General features: G+C 43.0%; 2 protein-coding genes across 2 annotated transcripts in view; both read right to left on the reverse strand.

Moving 5' to 3' along the window:
- Window positions 1-822: 822 nt before the first annotated feature.
- LOC308631981 (zinc finger protein 37A-like) overlaps window positions 823-20,064 on the reverse strand; it is a 31,714-nt gene continuing 12,472 nt past the window's right edge. The window contains exon 5 of the mRNA XM_081263570.1: window positions 823-881. Coding sequence (XP_081119696.1) covers window positions 841-881 — 41 coding nt within the window. The 3' untranslated portion in view covers window positions 823-840. The remainder of the gene's footprint in view (window positions 882-20,064) is intronic.
- Window positions 15,663-19,638, reverse strand: LOC308631970 (uncharacterized protein). Its single transcript, XM_081263540.1, has one exon. It carries the CDS (start codon window positions 19,625-19,627, stop codon window positions 17,942-17,944), a length of 1,686 nt encoding a protein of 561 aa, XP_081119666.1. The 5' UTR covers window positions 19,628-19,638; the 3' UTR covers window positions 15,663-17,941.

Raw genomic sequence — 20,064 nt, forward strand, 5'->3', positions numbered from 1 at the left:
AATGTCATGTGTTATGGCCACTGTAGTGGGAAGTGTTCATCTCCACATGCTAGAACTATAGCCACAGGTGTGTCCTGGGGACAGGAGGAGCTGTCGTCACCACTCACTGCCTGATGGCGTCTCTCCAGCAGGGCTCAGCTGCCCAGTGTAATAGGGACAAGGCAGGTGTTTGCCTGCTCGGCGTTTCTGATGAGAGCCCTAGTGGTCTCCCAGGCTGAGCAACCTCGGTCCACCGGCCCCTCCACCATTATGTTCTGCCTCACCTTAGGCCCAGAGCCGTGGAGCCAGCTGGCTGCAGACTGAGACCTCTGAAACCCTGATCCCAAGTAAATTTCTCTAAGTGGCTCTTGTTGGGTGTTTTGGTCACAGTGATGCAAAAGCTGACGAAAGCAGATGCGGATTGGCCAGGCTGCTTGGAGAGGGCGAGAGCTCCCAGCCTTGCACAAGCTCTGTCCTCACTGCCTTCCTGGGGAGGAGTGCCCCACATCAGGGCTCTGGAGGAAAGGAAATAGCCTGACTCCACTTCCCAGGAGGCCAGTGTGTGGAGGGGCAGCGGGGGGTGTGGTCTGTGAGGCAGACAGGGCCCAGCTATGGGATCAGTCAGTGGTCATTGGGAGCCACAAGTGGTCACCAGGAGGAGCTATGGTTTCTGTGGGACCTAACCCAGAACTTTGTCCCAGGAGTTGTTTTACCAACTTACCATTCCTACAACTGCTCACGTGTCTGGGGGGGTCACTGGGCTCTTCATGCCAGGACCCTACCTTGATGCTGAAGCCAGATTGGTTCTGTGGCCTGAGGACAGTGTCTCCTGTGATCAAAAAACAGGCCACCAGCACTCACTCAGAGGATCTCGGCCTTCTTCCTGTTAGACTCATCGTGACCTGGAAGAACCGTTATCAAGTGGGCAGCTTGACTAACTCCATCGTTTCTCATTTTCCAGCAAAAAATGTCAGGCGCTCAGCTGCACAGACAAGTGGGTGAACTGCTTGACAACTTGAATACACACAGGAGCAGTGAGAAGGTAACCGGAGAGTCAAGGGGTCCTTGTCACTGCTCCCTGCAACCTTCTGGAGGCCAGAGCTTCCCTCCTCCCTCTGAAGACCCAGCTCTGAGTACCCCTGAGAACAAGTGAGCTCAGTTTGGGAGCCACCGCGGGGGCTGGCATCAGGTCCTTGCTGTCACCCTGGCTGGCTGACATCAGGCACAGAACCCAGGAGCGAGTCATCCTCTCTGGCTCCCCAAGGGCCTGGAGATGGGCTGAGCTGCCCCTGGGAACAGGTCATGGGAGGAACATTCCTAGGGGAGCAAGCTCAGCCCATGGGAACATCCGTTGTCACCCATGAGGACAGGCCCCTGGCACAAGCAGAGGTGAAAAGGGACAGTTGGGAGTGTGGTTGCTGGAGGTGGGGACTCAGCCCCAGAAGAGGAGGGCAGGAGGTCTGAGTGGGGGTGGCTTGGTCTATTTAATGGGGTGGGGGCCTGGAGGGGTCTCAAGTCTGTCCATCAGAAAAGCTAGTCCCCAACAGGCCTCTTGCCAGGACTGCTGGGCACAGGTGGTGACATGGGACCACAGGTGAGCTGGGATCTGATGGCCCTCCCTGGATTCACTGGGAGGAGTGTTCTCAAGAGACACTCTGCTGACAGGCTTGAGAGGGTGTTTGTGGCATTAGTTTTGTATGTGCCAAGCTGGTTCCTCCAAGCTGGTTCTGCCAAGAACTCCAGGGAGCTGGTCTGAGCAGGGCAGAGGGGTGCTCTCTGTGGGCACACAGAGGCCCCTGCTGCCACAGCCCCCAGCTGGCCTGACTCCCATGGGCTTACCTCCCTGCATGGCCTCCTGGTGATGGCCAGCCTGACCCCACAAGGTCACCTCCCCCCATCAGGTCACTCCAGCACCCTCCTTCATCCCCCTCCTCACACTATGTCGCCCCTCATCACCCTTGCCCTTTCCCCATTTAAACTGGAAAAGCTATTATTTGAGAAACAGTGACCCATTGAAAATATAAGGTCAACTTAACATACAATGTATGAGCTAAACACTAAAGAAACCAGAGCCCTGAGAACATGGAACTTATGATTCTGCTCCTAAGAAATTTTTAGAAACTGTCTGTAAAGGCAGAAAATTATGATTAATGAATGTCTAGAGCTGGGATAGGGGAAGAATTCCAATGGGTTGAGGGATGGAAATATCTTAAAGATAGATTGTGATCATGATTACATAGCTCTGCAAATACTCGAAAAAAAATCTTGGAATTACAACATGGTATAATTATGTTTTGTAAATTATAAAAAATAAAGACCAAAAATAAATGTGGCAAATGAGGAGTAGCATTATTTCTGGCTTTCAGAAACCCAAGTCACAGACTCTGCAAAACAAAACCTATCACTTGTCTCTTTCAGTGAATGATAAAGGCGGGGAAAGAGGCCAGGACACAGATGCATCTTGAAAGTCTGGTCCCATTTGCAAAACAAAACAGAAGTTTGTACAGGGCATTTGTGGACAGGAATCTCCTGCCTGGTCCCCAGGCCACAGAGTAGAGTAAGTGACCAAGTGACCTTATGAAACTCTGACCCACAGGCTGCGGGGAGCATGCAGTGGTGCCCTCCTGGGGTTACGATGTCCCTGACAGACACCACTCAGGATGAAACAGAATTGCCTCTGTTGCTGAGGGTATCGATGTCTGTGCTGGCAGATGCTTCTCTATCACCAGTTTAAATTCTCACAGGTGCTGGTCTGTCACCAACTCCACAGCTGCTCTGTCCTCACTCGTTCCCAAGCAGGAGCCACGCCCCATGATCCTGGATTCACTACTATCACGTGTGAGGTTTGCCTTTCGTTCATTGCACAACGTGACTAATATCAGGCGTAAAGGTTTCCATAAAACTCTTTAAATTCTTAATTTAAATGTTATGAAAATATAAAATATTAATGACGCAGGAATAATTAAATAAATTCCATCACATGCTATCACCACAAGCCGCCTGCAATTCCCAATATTTTGCAGCTCATTCTCAAATGTGAACTCTGATTATTCTGGTGGCACTTCAAAGTAAATATAAGATAGCACACCATTAAGTTTATGGGAATTGTAGTGCCTCTAACTGAGGAAGAGAAAAATAATAAATATACCATGTTTAAAATAAATAAAATAATAAAGTACACATAAATTTTGCACATCGTAGAAAAACTTTCCAGATTTTAGTTGTAGATGGACACAATACCTTTATTTTATTTATTTATTTATTTTTATGTGGTGCTGATAATCCATCCCAGGGCCTCACACATGCAAGGCAGGCACTCTACCAATGAGCCGCAATCCTAGCCCGTTTCCAGATTTTTCTATGTGCAAAAACTTTAGGATCCAACAACTTTCAAAGACTTTTCTTGAAATACCCCCATATTTTAAGTCTAATATTTAACCTGGAGCCCCAGAATGTCAATAGGTGACTATATCTTTGGTTACAGAACGTGAATAAAACCAAGTTTAAGTATTTGCAGTGTGTTTGTTGCTCCGAACAATGCTGTCCTGGGGGAGGGGTGTCTTCTCTACCCACAGAACCCATAGACAGGGGGAGGTGCTGATTGATCCCACCAGCACCCCATGTTCTGTTCAATCTGTGGCCATGAAGCACGTCTTAGTGTACCAAAGAAAGAAGGGAGAGAGAGGAGAGGGAGTGGGGAGACACGGAGAATGGAAGGGGGGGGGAGATACTGATGGATAGGAGAAAATAGGCCACCATAAAACAAAATGACTTAGAGTAATCTTTTGAGTTCATAGCATCTCCTAAGCCTGACTGGGCTTCAATATTGGGTATTTTTCAGCCTTCTTGCATTTATATGCATTGTGCTGAATCATGGTTTAGGAAAAAAATTGAAAATCCACCAGAATTTACTTATAAGGATGTATGTGCTTCCAGTAGAAATCTATTAAAGGCACTTTTGGTAGAAGTGCGCTTTGCCTTTTGTTTCTGGTTGGTTGGTTGGTGCCTAGGAAACTTTACAATCAGGGCCAGCCTACAAGTTTCCTTCTCATCCAATCAGAACAAGCTTTCCAGAAGACCTAATTTGCATAGAGCCTGTGAATGGGCTGCTCAGGCCCACGCCTGCCGTTTTGTCTTCCCAGGCCCTGTTCCTTTCTTCTTGCAGACTGGGGTCTGCTCTCCCAAATAGCAGCATCCAGAGCACCCACCAGAATCCCAGAACAAAGAAGTAAAAAGGAGCACAGGGTAACAGGGCAGGAAGGGCAGCTCAGCCTGTGTCTGAGGGGCTGAAGCTGGTTTTCCTCATCCTGTTCCTTTCCTGGTTTTCCTTTCCCTGTTCCCTGCTTCCCCATCATCCTTCAACATCCCATCCCTGCTGAGTCTTGCCCTCAACCTCTGTGAGTATATATATCACTGGGAGTCGGTGACTATAGGTCTGCACTCTCCCCTACTAGAAGACAAGAGTCAGGATGAAGTATGCTTTCCTGGAAAGGGGAGCTGGTTTTTCAGGTGTCCTCTTATAGTAACTTCCTGGCCACCTTGGCCTCTATAGGTGGGGACAAGAGTCTCAGGCCTGGCAGGGAGAAAGCATGGCTCCACTAGCCATTAACTGTCCCAAAGGTTCCAGATGTATCCCCTCTGGACATAGGGAGCCACTTTGTGTTTTCAAAGAATCAGGTGATGATGAGCCCACCTGGTCAGGAGCCTTTTGACTTCTGTTGGCCTATGAGTGAAAGAGCAGGAAGGTGTCCTGCTTCTGTGCGTGGGGTTGATGCCAGGCATTGGACACTCTGGATGAAGACTGAAACAAAACTGAGGCACATGAGCACAAATGTACAGTCAAAGCCTTTACTGGACTCTCCACTCGGGAAGGGAGACACAGTTCCCACAAGAAAGTGTCAATCTGGCTGGCTGGAACAAAGAGAGGAACTAGTCTTATTGGCTGCTTGCAGGGATGGGCCGGGCTTAAGAATTTCAATAGGCTTTAGGTGCCCTTCAACCTGTGAGCACACTTCCAGGCTCCAAACAACATTTCCCACCAGACTTCACTAGGGACCTGTGATAACAGACATCCCAACATGTATGAGGTGGCAGATCATCATGGCCTTGATTTGCATTTCCTTAATAATTAAAAATATTCAGCATCTTTTCCTCTACAGCTTGGCCACTGGTAATAATATCTGCATGGGTCCTTGCCTTTTTTTTTTTTTTAATGTTCTAGGGATGGAACCCAGAGCCATAAGCTGCTAGGTAATTGCTCCACCACTAAACTATGTCTCCAGCCCTTTTGCCCATTTTTAAATCAGGTAATTTGCTTTTTTTCTATTGAACAGTATGTGCTCCTTAAATATTTTGGATAATACTCCCTTACCAGCTAACAGTTTGCAAAAACTTTTCTCGTTCCCAGCTTTGCCTTTTCATTTCATTGATTTTTTTTCCCCTTTGCTGTGCAGAAACGTGTTCGTTTATTGGGGTATGAGTTTGTTTTTGTTTCCTGTGCTTTTGGGGCCACATTCAAAAAAATCATTGTTGAAACCCATGCCATGGGATTCTCCCTTATGTATTTTTTAGGAGTTTTGTGGTTGCAGTTCTTATGTACACGTTTTTAACCCATTTTGAGTTTTTTGTTTGTTTGTTTATGTAAGGTGTCAAATAAGGGGTTAATTCCAATTTGGGGCATGTAGGTTTTCAGTGGAGAGAGTGCACCTGGCAGCCCCCAGGGCATCAAGCCACACAGTGTGTCCTGCTGAACCCCAAGGCCCAGACTCTGTGCCAGATCCTGTCCTAGATAGAAGCTGGCAGAAGTTAGCCAGGCCCTTACCCACTGCTGCTCAGTGATTCCACAGCTCGGGAGATCCAGGCCATGCCTGCCCTCTGCCCAAGCCAAAGGAGAAGAAGAAAGGGGGCAGAGCAGGCAGCAGACCCAGCCCTGTGGGACCAGCAGGGGGAGCAGGGAGCATGGAGCTGGGCAGCTGTACCCTGGGGTGGTGGTGTGCTGCTGGTGTGCCCTGGATGCCAGGGTTGGATTTGTTGGACTTTAGGCTCCTCTCTGACATTTCCAGCTCGGGACCCAAGCTGCTGAGCCTCTTCAAGCACATTCTAAGTGTACACTCCATACTTCGTAGTATATTTGCAGTGTTATGTGATCATCATCATCGGCTAATTTAAGGACATTTCTCTTAATCACAAAATACTTCATGGTATTTGCAGTCCTTCCAGCCCTCGTCTACCATTGATCTACACCGTCCCTGCACATTTGCTTTTGGAATCAAGTATGGGGTCTCTTCTTCTGGTCACTTTCTCTAGCGTTTTTGAGTTTCGTTCCTGATGTTGCATGATGTCCAATCACCTAACTCATTTTGATTGCTGAATAATATTCCAGTAAGAAATGAAATGCTACCTGTTGTTCGTCCTTTTTCATATTAACATGGGTTGTTTTCACATTTGTTGATCATGACTAGTGCAGCAGTGACCCCACCTGTGGACACAGGTTTTCATAACTTTTGAGAACATCACTGGGAGTGGAATTGCTGGGCTCACATGGTAATTCTATTTAAAGCATTTTGAGAAACAGCCAAATTGATTTTCAGAGTGGCCACACTATTTTATCCTCCCATGTACTAGCTGTGTATCACATTTCCATATTTGTCCCACCAGCAATTATTTGTTCTTATCTGTTGAAGGAGAGTCACTCTCCTGATTGGGAAGTGGTATCTCAATGTTTTGACTCGCATTTTTCTTGGGACTAAGATTAAACACATTTTTACAAATTGGCAATTTGTACATGTTTTGGCAATGACAAAATGTCAGTTAAAATCATTAACACATTTTAAGCTGTGTTGTCTTCTTTATTATTATATTTTGTAATTTCCAGTGTAAATTTAGAACAGCTTATTTTCTAAATTTCTTTATTTTTTCTCTTTGATGCTTTTTAGAATGGTATTGTTTTCTTAAATATGTTTTTAGAATGCTAACATAAATAAGACTCATATTTTTATCTTAATTTTATATCCTGTGATTTAACTGAGGTCTATTATTACTTTGAGTAGGTATTTAGTGGATTCCTCAAGATTTTCTTTATTACACAGGATTACGTGTTGGGCATTACAAGACAATTTTGCTGTTTCCTTCCTCTGCAATCTGAAGTCTTTTCTTCATTTTTCTCTGCATGGTTTTGTTAGCAAAATACTTTGGTACAATGTGGAATTGAAGTGGTAAAAGTGAATATTTTGTGTGGATCCTAAACTTTAGGGGAAAACATTCTTGCCCCACCATGATGTTTATAGTAGGGTTTCTGTAGATGTCCTCTCTCAAGTTGTGGGAATTCTCCTCCTCAATTTTTAGTTCACTTAGAGTTTTTATCATAGTATGGATTTCATCAAATGCTATTGTCTGTATTGATATAATTATCACATCTTGACTTTTTCCATATGGCATGACATACTAATTTACTGCTTTTTGAGATATGATTGACAGGCAGAAAACTGTATGTTTAATATCTTTGGTTTAATAAATTTGGGCACAGACCCATGGTACCACACCACAACAAAGTAATAAGCATATCCCCATTAAGTGTTCTTACCATAAAACACACAGAAACACACAGAGTGAAATGTGGAAGTATGGACATGGTGGATACTTAATGGGTTTTGAGATGTCTCGCCATGTTTTGTGGCACAATCCCAATCTGTCATGGTGTGTGACCCTACTCACATGTTGTTGTATTCCATTTGCTGGTTTGATGTTGAAGATTTCTTTGTCTACATTCCAGGGGGATTTTGTTCTGGTTTCCTTTTGATGCTTTTGTATAGTTTTCATATGACGATGATCCTAGCCTATGGAATGAATTGGGAAGTGTTTTCTTCTATTTTTCTGAAAGTGTTTTGAAGAATTGGTATTAATTTGTTTTTTCACTACTGAGAGTTGAACCCAGGGTGTTCTACCACTGAGCTACATCCCGAGCCCTTTTTATTTTCTATTTTGAGACAGAATCTCACTAAATCAAGCTAATAAGAGATAAAAGTCCAGTCTCTGATATGAAAAATCTTGATTTCGGTGTTTTGCACTTTCCAACTTCCTGTCTCGGTGTGGCTCATGTAAGTGGAATCCTACACCATGTGTCCTCTTATGTCTGACCTATTTCATAAGGCAACACTTAACATACTTAAATTCATAATGTGGGCTGAATTGGACACTCTTTAAATTCATGTGTTATATAGTCCTGCTCCCCCCTACCTCAGAATGCAACTTTATTTTGAGATAAAGCTATTAAAGAGATGATCAAAGTAAAATAAGGTCATATGGGCTGGCCTGAAGCCAACAGGACAGGTGTTCCTATAAGAAGAGGATATCAGGACATAGACTTACACAGAAAAGGACCAAGTGAGGACAGGGAAAAGACAGCCACCAATCATCTAGGAACTAAGGATTCAGAGTTGGGGAGGGGCATTTGTTAGATTGTTAGGGACACGAATGTTTCCTCAAATTCTTAAGTTTACGTCCTGACTTCTGCACCTCAGAATGTGACCATATATTGGAGAAAGAGACTTTAAAGAGGTAAAAAGATAAAATAAAGTTATAAAGTGGGCTGTATACCAAAGACAGGCATTGTATTTATCAGAGTAAATGAGGACATAGACACAGAAGAAAGACAATGTAAGATAGAGGGAGAAGACAGACATTGATAAACCCTGATAATACTTACGAGTTTGAACTTCTAGCCTCAGTCTATTTACAAATTTCTATTGTAGCCAATTGGTCTTTGGTATGTCAATATGACAGCCCTAGCATGAAAATAATTTTTTATAGTTGAATGATATTCCTGTGTGTGTGTGTGTGTGTGTGTGTGCGCGTGCGCGCGCATCACATTTTGTTTACTCATTCATCCACTAATGGACATGTACTTGTTCCTATTATTGGATACTGTGAATAATGCTGCTTTGAGTATTGGTGTATACCCATCAGAGCCTCCAGTTGTAATTCTTGGGGTATTTACCTAAAGGTAGAATTGCAGGATTATGGTATTCTATGTATAATTTTTGGGAAACCACATGCTATCATCCACAGCAGCTGCTCTGCTGATCTTAACATTCTTTCCTGTTCATCATAGCTGTCTTAGAGGGTTTGAAGTGGTATCTCACAGTGAGTTTGATTTGCATTTCACTAATGATTGGTGATGTGGAATATCTTTCTAAATGTTCTTATGGGTTATTGGTATGTCTATTTAAATCCTTTGCCTATTTTATAATTTGTGTTGTTTTGTTGTTGAATTGTATGAATTTTTATGTATCTTGGTATGAATGCTTATCAGTTATTTTCTGTCTGGACATTCCAATATCTTGGTCTTACCTAAGTCAGCTTTTGATGATCCCTTAGTCTCTTGAGACTTTTTTTTTCTTCTTTTCTTTTGCAGCTGTAGTTGGGATCTGGTAATGCTCCCAAAGGTCCATGTGTTAAAGGCTTGGTTCCCATCCTACAGCACTGTAGGGAAGAGGAATCTTTGGGAGTGGGGCCTCGTGGAAGGGAGCTGGGTTAGTGGGGGCATGTCCTTGAAGGGGACATGGGGCTCCGGCCCCCTCCTCTCTCTGCTTCCTGGCTACCAGGTGAGCCACTGTACAGCACCTTGCACTCCTTATCATGATGTTCTGCCTCACTGCAGGTCTGAGGGGGGAGCCAACTATCCATGGACTGAAATCTCTACATCCATGAGTCAAGATAAACCTTTCCTCCTTTTAAGTTGGTCTTTCTAAATATTTATCCCAATCGGAAGGGGACTAACACATATGGTATGCCTTATAATTTTGTTGAAAGACAGATAAGTCTTGGGTAGTAGAAACTAAGGTTAAAAGGCTTGTAATGTGGGAATTTGCAGCTAGGAGTGAAGCTGGGTTTAATATTTGCTTTATAAGTACCAAAGCCTGCAAATTCCTCTGGTGTCCATATTTATGTCTCCCCTTGACTTTGGCTCTCTTAATTACTCCTCCACAGAGTTTGTTCCTTATTACTCTTTTCTCATTTCATTATTAGATGGGAACCTGTTGGGGTACTAGTATTATCTAGGACAGGTGGGTGCTCTACAATCTTCCAGTGAAATTCAGTCTTGTAATGAGCCTACTTCCCAACACCATGAGTATTACAAGTATTTCTGACCCTTCTCCAAGGACACAGTTTTTCCTAGTCTCCACCCCTCCAGGCTATAGAATTCCCAATGTATTTTGTTAAAGTTCTGACCTGATTTTTCTATAATGGTTCCTCTTCCCCTATCCTACTAGATTCTTAAGGGATCCTTCTCAATATCCACCATAGGAACCTGTTGGAGTTCCTGGAAGTGAAACATATAAAAGTATGAAGGTCACCCCAAACTGGGGCCCTTGAAAGTCAGAAGTTTCTCCTGCTCTAAGTAGCCACACTCAGCCTCCAGTGATTCACCAGGATTACCAGTCAGTGTCTCTACCAGCTCATGGCTCTTGTAGCCCCTGCTCCAGGCAAGCAGATCTCAGCAGTGTATTTTGTAAGTGCCTGACCCCTCTAGGTTTTGAAGTGACAGTATGCCTGTGACCTCGGTTCTTTGGAAAAATTTTTTTAAACTTCAATTTTCAATATTCTAGCTTTTCTTATTGAAAGACAGAAGTGACAACTCCTAAAGTCTTTACATACTGGAGCTAAAATAAAAAGTCCTATAATATTTTTAAATGCCCTGGTATACTATCATCTGTGTTATTTATAAGCCTTCAATAGTGATTGACTCTTATCTTCCTGAATCACATTTTTATCTTTCTTGGGATTCCTGGTAATTTTTCACTGGATATCAGACATTTTGAATTTTGGTATCTAGATATTTTTAAGTATTCTTCAATGAAACAGTCGTAACTGGTTTAAAATAGCTTTATAAAACCCTTTTTATTAATTTATTTTTGTTACTGAGGATTGAACTCAGGGGTACTCTATCACTGAGCCACATCCCCAGCCCTTTTTATTTTTTATTTTGAGACAGAATCTCACCAAGTTGCCCAGGTTAGCCTTGAACTTGAGATCATCCTGCCTCAGTCTCCTGAGTAGCTGGGAGTATAGGTGTGCATTGCCATACCCTATTTATAAAACCTTTTTTATAAAGTCTCCAGAAATTGTCTTAAGTGTATAAAGAAAACAGATTTCTTGGATTTCTTCACGATCTACTAATGTTAATAAGATCAGGGAAAGTTTCTGACACTTGGAGTGTCACCTTCAGCTTTCACTTAAGAGCTATGGCATCTCCTTTGGAGGGCCAGACCACCAGCAGAGCATTCGATCCTATATCCTTGGTATGGAAGTAGTGAAGGTCCAGGTAGGTGTAACCAAGAGGTCAGGGGCTTCCTTCTGCTCTATCCACAACTCAAAGGACAAAGCCTCTCCCCAAACCTGGTAGGCTTAGGATCCTAGGACCTTGCTCCAGTTTGCTCATAGGCAGTACAAAGCGGAGAAGACCAGAAGCTATGACTTTTACCCAACACCTTCCACATAAAGCAGAAAGGTCAGTTTGAGAAAAGTGAGCCACTGCCTCCACCCCCCAGCTCCAGAGCAGAGGCCACAGAAAGTGAGAGTTCTGATGTTTTCTCCAAGAATTTTGACATTATTTTGAATAGAGTTTAGGAAAATTCAAGCCCAAGAGACTCTTAAAAAAATGCAGCTGGGTATGGTGGCACTCACCTATAATCCCAGCTGCTTGGAGGTGGAGGAAGGAGAATTTCAAGTTCAAAGCCAGTGTCAGCAACTTAGCAAGGCCCTAAGCAACTTAGCAAAACCCCGTCTCTAGGTAAAATATAAAAAGTGCTGGAGATGTGGCTTAGTGTCTAAGCATTCTTGGGTTCTATTTCTGCTACAAAAAATGAGATTTTTGTTGGTAGGCAATTATGAAAAGCCTTGTAGGTTCCTGAAAGCAAAACACTAAAGTATAGGCCATCAGGTCTATTGAAGAAGACCAAGAGCAGAGCCAACTAGGAAGAGCTCTCCTAAAGTCAGAACAAACTTGATAGACTGGCCTCAAGAAAAATGCACCAAACTTAATAGGATTACAGAATGGAGCAATTAATGCTCAGAGCCAATGTCAAACACAGTTGAGCAATCAGCAGGAAATCAGCGGAAGCTAGTAGCTGGGTATAACCCACAGAGGTAGAAAGCATAACAGAGATCAGGGAGAGACACAGCCTAAGGCTACAATTACTGCCTTCCCAGGGTGACTCGCATATGCCGAAAGCTATGCTCTCCAAGGAGTGACATCAGAGACAAATGTGGGGCTAATAGACTTAACCAACATAATCTCTAAGATCAGGGGAACAAAAAACTAGCCGCCCCCCCCCCCCCCGTGGGTGGAGGAGTCAGTATGCAGAGTTGCTAAATTATATCATTAAAATATCCAGTTTCCAATGAAGGGAAGGGAGCAGGGAGAGAAATAGGAAAGACAGTGGAATGAATGGGACATAACTTTCCTGTGTTCATGTATGATTATACAACCATGTAAGTCCACATCATATATAACCACAAGAATGGGATACTAATTAGAATAAGTTATATTCCATGTATGTATAATATGTCAAAATACACTCTACTGTCATGTATACCTAAAAAGAACAAATAAAAAATTAAACTGACAAAAACATCCAGTTTCCAACAATAACGACAAAAAGAAAGACATACAAAAAAAATGAAGTGCTACCCATACCCAAGATGGGGGCTTAGCAGACAAAGACTTCAAAGCAGCTATTGTAAACGTGCTTAGGAAACTTGAGGTAATCATGCTTAAAGAGATAGAGGGGAAAATGACAGTATTGCATGAGAATATCAACACAGAGAAATCAGAAAAAGAAACAACTGGAAATTCTGGAGCGGAAAAAATACAGAATGAAAAATTCACTTGAGAGTCAACAGTAGATTTGAACAGGTAGAAGAATCAGAAAAGATAAATGGACAGGAATTTTGCAATCCAAAGGACAGAATAGAACCTCTGTAGAGAAAGATACCACACCATTAAGTGCAGGTTACTGGGATTACAAAGAGTAATATGTGTGTGTAGGGGGAGTTGGGGGGGGGGGCTGCTGCTTTGTAAGTATGATTCCAAGAGGTTTGGGGAAAGATTTTAACAACTTATCATTAGTGTTTACTGATAACAGTTAGATTGATTACTTACATCTTTATCTCATTGAAACCTTCAAAGTCCTCTGTGGTTAAGGCTGGTTATATTGCAAGAATGTGCCTTTGTATCCAAAAAGGCATAGGAAACTCCAACAGAAAATCCATCTGTGGGGTTTCTGAAGTGTTCTATTCACACTGATTCCTCATCTAAGAGTGGAATTATGTCTTACAGAAGGAAAATTGGAGCTTACACTCTATTCAGACCTCTTGCTTTGAGGCAGCTTTTGGCTGTGATGCAAATACTTTAATGGTGTTGCTGTACTGTACCTTCCTCCCCTAATAGATTGTAGATTTGTAAGCACGTCATTTTGGGTCCTGTGAGTCTTCTTTAGCAACTGACCCTGGATTAACTGGGGTGAGACAGTGCACCACCTTCTTTTGTAACATGGCATTCTGTACCTTTGGGCCTGTGGCCGTTTCTCAATGTGCAGCCTATTTCTTTCTCCTGAGTTATCTGTCCATAAGGCACATATTATTTTGTTACTTTTCATATTCAGTTGTCTTTTCTCCTTCCCTTATTTTCTCAGTTAATAGCCTTCTGTGTGCTTCTTGGTTTCTATTTCTCTTGGGTCCACCTGCACTTTGGTTCCCAGTGACCTCTGGTTTTCAGAGTAGCCTAGCAGTAAAGCCTTGTTCCAGTTAATTTTAATAAAGGTGTAATTATATTCTACCCATACTGATGATTTATTATCTTCTATAGTATCTATGTGCCTCCTGTTTTGAGAGCATATGCTAAATCAACAATTTCTCACATGTACTCCCATCAGAATAGTTCTCTCCCATGGAGATGTTGCTTTTCTAAGAGTTTATATTAAACTTTGGTCTACATTTTTGTCTAACAATGATGTGCATTCTGTGTGTGCAGTAATGTGCATCCATGTGTTCTTGCTTTACTAGTATCTCTTTCACATCTCTAAATTCTTCCATAGTCATCAAACTTTTTTTTTTGGGGGGTGGCCATTTTCTCTTCTGTCCTTGTATTTCATGACTATCATTTGCCTATGCCTATATAGTCTAAATTTAACATTCTGTCTAGTGCTATTATATTTCTTTTAAATGCTTTTATTAGTACATAAAACTCATTGGATTTTGAAAATCCCTATACAGGCATTTGGTTTCTGATACCCATCTTTCTTTCATGTCTGACGTACTTCTACCATGGTCACAGATTTTTAATTATCATAGTTGATCATATTACATACATCTCCTTTATTATTTGAGTTATGTAATCCTCTCAGTTGATTGGCTCAGCAAATGCAAACTTTCTTTCATTGCTCAAAGAGCACAAGGATTAAGAGGTATAGAAGAAGAGGGTCTTCCTCTCACAAAGCAAAAATACTAAGTAAAATTATCTAGATAAAATAAATCCCAGGGAGCAAAGACAAAGGCGAGGATTCGTTCATATTCCAATAAACACCAAAAAAGCAAAACTATAGATAATAAAATGGGTCAGCTTGAGGCAATTATCTAAATTTTGGGTGCTACATTTTTTTAAGCTATCTGCATTAATATTGTTGCCAAAATTGAAATCAGACACTTGTAAGAGGGATATCGTCTTATTTTACAGAAAATTTATTAGACTAACAATTTATAAGTATTCATACCAAGCAGCAAGTACCGTGCTTGCCAACAAATCCTTTCTGAGAGCTAAAGCAGGGGAATTTTTGTGGTTAGTAAACTCAAGTCAAAAGATAGAGCCAAGAGCAGCAGCAGAAAGAGAAGTTGATGTGCTTCTCTGGGGAGCTCCTGTGGGGGGCATTAAGGAAGTGATGAGGGTACTGTCTGGGACTGAGAAGTAGCCCTGGTGATCCTTACCTTCTTTAGGCACCCATATCATCTCTAGCTCTTAATATGGTTTCTAGCTGTCCCTTATTGTACTAAACAGGCTTTGCCAGAGGTTTTCAACTAGTGGAGTCCTAAGCCCAAGAGGCCACTATCCTGTGGGGATGGACCTGCTAGGGATCCTTCACATTCCGGTGTTACATGCTCAGATTCCAGAAGTCCTAACCCAGTGCTGCATTTCTCCGTGAAGAGAAAGGTTAGATGCCAGCTTATCAGTGCTATGTACTGATAATAAGGAACAAAATGGGCAAAAATAGGCTTCTATGAGGTTAGGCTCTTTGTGCAACACCACTTCCACGGCCATCAGAGAATTCTAAATAGTGAATGAGTGTCATATCACACAATCCATTTGTAAAGTGGATACAGCTGCTTATATATACAACCTCCCATTTGCAGACACAGTAGCTTGTTGTGTGAGCAACGCCTTTTAAGTGCAAGGAAAAGTTAACTTTACACAGAAAAACTGGGCACACGCTACCTCAAACAGGTGGTCAAGGTTGGTTAGCACCGTGACCCTTCATGTTGACAGCATATGGTCTTGCTGAGAATGACATTTACCTCTGTGGGCTTCTTACCAAAAGCCTGCTGATACCAGTGTAACCATGACAAGAAAATCTCAGACCCAAATTGAGGGATATTCTACAAAATACCTGGCAAGTACTCCCTAAAAATTGCCAAGGTAATCAAAAATATATGAGAGGTCAGAGAAATTGTCCCAGAGCAGTAGAGATTAGAGACACAACAGTTAAATACAGGATGGCATCGTGGAAGGGATCAGGGGATAGAAAAGGTATTAGGGAAAAAGTAGTGAAAAGCGGAAAAAAAGTTTACTTAATATAAATGTATCAGTGTGACTTTATTATACAAACATACCACAGTAATATGTGATGTTAACAGGGGAAACTGGATGAGGAGCATATCTGGGCTATAACTAGATATTCTGTATATCTAAGCTATTCCAAAATGTATTTTAAAAAGGGCTCTGGGACAATTTTCTTTTCGTCTGTACTTTTCTGAAAAATCAAACATGTAGAAAGAGATGCTTTTTGGCTCTCATTTCCTTCTTGGCACTGCTCAATAAGCACAAGTTGCATCCAGGTGTCAGAGACTAAGGAAGAACAAAACTATTCCCTCAGCTGCTGACACCTCCTGCCAGGGTTAATGTTGTATGCCATCAATGATGGTACCATGACACAAGTCTCATCCAATGGTGGGCTTTTATTCCTGCCTCTTGTCTTTGGCAGTGATGCCACTAAATTAACTGAAAACAAGCCAGTATCAAAGAAATACCTATTTCCAATCAAGGTTAAAGATATACCATCATTTTCCCTCACACTATCCCTTTACCCAACATAAACAAGCAATAAGGACCAGAGAAATTTTTCCAAGAGAAACTGACTTACTGTCCTCATGCTCAATCTACCTGATCAAACTTACAAAAAGAAACTTGCCCAGGGTTAAGAGAATTTTTTTATTTTTCCAGGTTTTCAAAATGATTCCACTTTCTTCTTCATGCTAAACAAACCATAAGCCCGAAATATCACAGATTAACCAAATGTTTTTATTGGCCAAGACTACATTACATTACATATTTTTCCCCAAATGAGTCTGCTGCTCAGTACCAGTGCTGTGCTTCTGGCATGAAGTAGTCCTTTCCATTGCAATTCCAAAACGTGCTGTCCTAGCTGGTCCAAAATAGCTCTGATTTACAGAAGTGTACAGTGTGAGCAGCCATTATGATTAAAAATTAAATTAAGAGGATACTCAGGTTATATGTGCACAAGAGGGCTAAGGATATTTGTCTTAAAATCACTCAAAAGAGTAACAACAACACAAGTACTGCCACCACCTACACATACACAATGTGAGATAGACAAATACATAGAAAAATGCCCAAGAATGTCAAGGGCCTTAGCAATGCAGGGCCAGATTGGCAGGAAGGCCAAAAACCAAAAGCACCAAGTTTAAGGAAACCAAGAGAAGAACAGACAGTCACTCTGACAATGGAAGTGGCCATGCGCAGAGCAAGTGTGGCTGGCTCCTACCAGAACTCACCAGCACTGATGAATCGTCAGTTTGCACGTCGACTCACGGGTGTTCCCATAGCTCAGAGACAATTCAAACATTTATTGGTACTGTCCACAGAATTCAAGTTATCCTTACACTTTCAAAACTCGACAGTCTACAGTGACTTAGTCTAAAGGTAAATACTATCTTATATATTTTCTATAAAATTTTTAATATTACACAAAAAAACGCAGGTTTTGATGTCTCAGTTCTAGGTAAGGATGTTAACCTCAGTTCTGAAACTCATGTATTTCCTCAGAATAAATTATCTGAAGACAAACTTTCAATATTTGTTGAAAAATGCTATTTACTCAAAATATAAAATTTTAACAAGTTATTTGATGTTTAATGCAGTTCTCTTTGTGGTAAAGGCTTTTTCCCCCCCTGAGATTTCTCTGACTCTTAATAAAGGCTTCTGGTTATTAGAATGTTGATGACAGTACTGTCCTGAGATGGCTCTGATATGCAGTAAGTTGAATTTGTATAGGTCTTCTGATATTTAATGTGTTCATAGGGTTTCACTCCACACTAACAAGGGAGTAGGCCCACCGATGTGCATTTAACAACAGACCAAACCTGTAAGAGCCCAACATAACACACTTATCTTTGCTAAAAAAAAAAAAAAAAAGAAAGAAAAGTCAAGTACTGAAGACCTGGAAGTGGAGAGCTGTCCCAGGCACTCTCGTGTCCTTTCCCCGTCTGCCACGTCCCAGCGCGGCACTCAGGTTTGCTGTGGCAGTCGTCTCCACCCCACTCACCATGGACCAGGGAGAATGCAAGGTGATTTTTAAGGACTGGGCTTAAATGTGATATTGGGTGTCACATTCCCTGGCCAGCCCCACCTGGACCAGCAGGGAAACCTCATCAAGCTATACCTTACTGTGCATCATGCAGTAAGACAGGAGTTCCCTGAGGGCTTTCCAAGCTCACTCCACACTGGGGCTTTTGCTCTGGTGTGCATCCTGGTGTGATGGACCCTAAGAGCTGCCTTACGGACAAAAGTTTTTCCACATTCATCACATTCATAGGGTTTGTCCCCTGTGTGAATCCTCTGGTGCACCCTGAGAGTTGAATTCTGGGCAAAAGCCTTCCCACATTCATTGCACTCGTAGGGCTTCTCCCCTGTGTGAATTCTCTGGTGGGCACCAAGGTGCGATTTCTGGGAGAAGGCTTTCCCACACTCGTCACACTCATAGGGTCTCACACCTGTGTGAACCCTCTGGTGCACCCTGAGAGTTGAGTTCTGGGCAAAAGCCTTCCCACATTCACTGCACTCGTAGGGCTTCTCCCCCGTGTGCACCCTCTGGTGGGCATTAATGTACGACTTCTCGGAAAAGCTTTTCCCACACTGGTGACACTCATATGGCTTCTCCCCCGTGCGCGTCCTCAGGTGCGCTCTGAGGTGTGACGTCTTGGAGAAAGCCTTCCCACACTCAGTACACTCGTAGGGCTTCTCCCCTGTGTGAGTCCTGTGATGCGCTCGGAGGGCTGAACTATCAGCAAACGTTTTCCCACACTGACTGCACCCGTAGGGCTTCTCCCCCGTATGCGTTCTCTGGTGGGCGCAGAGGTGTGTCCTTTGAGAGAAGGTTTTCCCACATTCACTGCACTCATAGGGCTTCTCCCCTCTGTGAATCCTCTGGTGCACGATGAGGGCTGCTTTGTAGACAAAACGTTTCCCACATATGTTACACCCATAGGGCTTTTCCCCCGTGTGGGTCCTCTCGTGTCCACTGAGGTACGATTTCTGGGAGAAAGTTTTTCCACATTCACTACACTCATAGGGTTTCTCCCCCGTGTGAATTCTTTGATGTGTGCTGAGGTGTGTTTTCTGGGAAAAGGTTTTCCCACACTCATTACATTCATAGAGTTTCTCCCCTGTGTGGATTTTCTGATGTGCTCTGAGGGCTGAATTGTGGGCAAAAGTTTTCTCACAGTCACTGCATTCGTAGGGTTTCTCCCCTGTGTGAGTCCTCTGATGCACTCTGAGGGCTGAATTATGGGCAAAGGTTTTCTCACAGTCATTACACTCATAGGGCTTCTCCCCCGTGTGAATTCTCTGGTGGGCTCTAAAGGCTGAGTTATAGGTAAAGGATCTGCCACATTCATTACACCCGTAGGGCTTCTCCCCTGTGTGAATTCTCTCATGGGCTCTGAGAACAGAAACATGGGCAAAAGATCTCCCACACTCATGACACGCATAGGGCTTCTCGCCTGTGTGAATTCTCTGATGTGCCCTGAGGGTTGAAGTGTCAGCAAAAGCTTTCCCACACTGGCTGCATTCATAGGGTTTTTCCCCAGTGTGAGTTCTCTGATGTGCACTGAGATGTGTCTTGTGAGAGAAAGTCTTCCCGCATTCTACGCATTCATAGGGTCTTTCGCCCCTGTGAGTTCTCTGATGTGCTGTCAGATGTGACGTTTTGGAGAACGTTTTCCCACAGTCAGCACATTCATAGGGTTTCCCACCCGGGTGAACTTTCTGATATTCCTGGAGATGTCCCATCATGGAGGTTTTCGCATACTCACGGCTGTGGCAGATCTTCATCTCTGTGTCTGTTCTCTGCTGTCCCATGGGGGGTGGTGTGTGACATTTCCTGCAGTCGTTGTTACCACAAGGTTTCTCCTTTGTGTGAAGCCTCAGGTGTTCACTGAGGTTTGACTTGTCACAGAAAGTGTTCCCACATTTATTGCATTCACAGAGTTTGGATGCCATATGAGTTCCAGGATGCTGACTAGAGTGTGAATGTGAACAAAAGAATTTCCCACATTCCTCACCTTTGTAAGGGTTCTCCCCTGAGAGGGTCCTCTGATGCTGAATGGGGTGTGCTTTCTGGTAAAAGGATTCCCTGCGTTTCCCGTACAGACCTGACTGGCAGGGTTTCTCTTGAGTTTGCTGATGTGTGATAAGGCCTAATTTCCGGAAGAAGGTATTAGTACATCCAGGACATTCACAGAAGTTATCTCCAATCGGCTTCTCCTGATGTACTCTGTGGGCTGGACTCTGGCTCA

Source organism: Spermophilus citellus (genome assembly GCF_964194105.1).
Source record: "Spermophilus citellus genome assembly, chromosome: 12".
Lineage (NCBI taxonomy): Eukaryota > Metazoa > Chordata > Mammalia > Rodentia > Sciuridae > Spermophilus > Spermophilus citellus.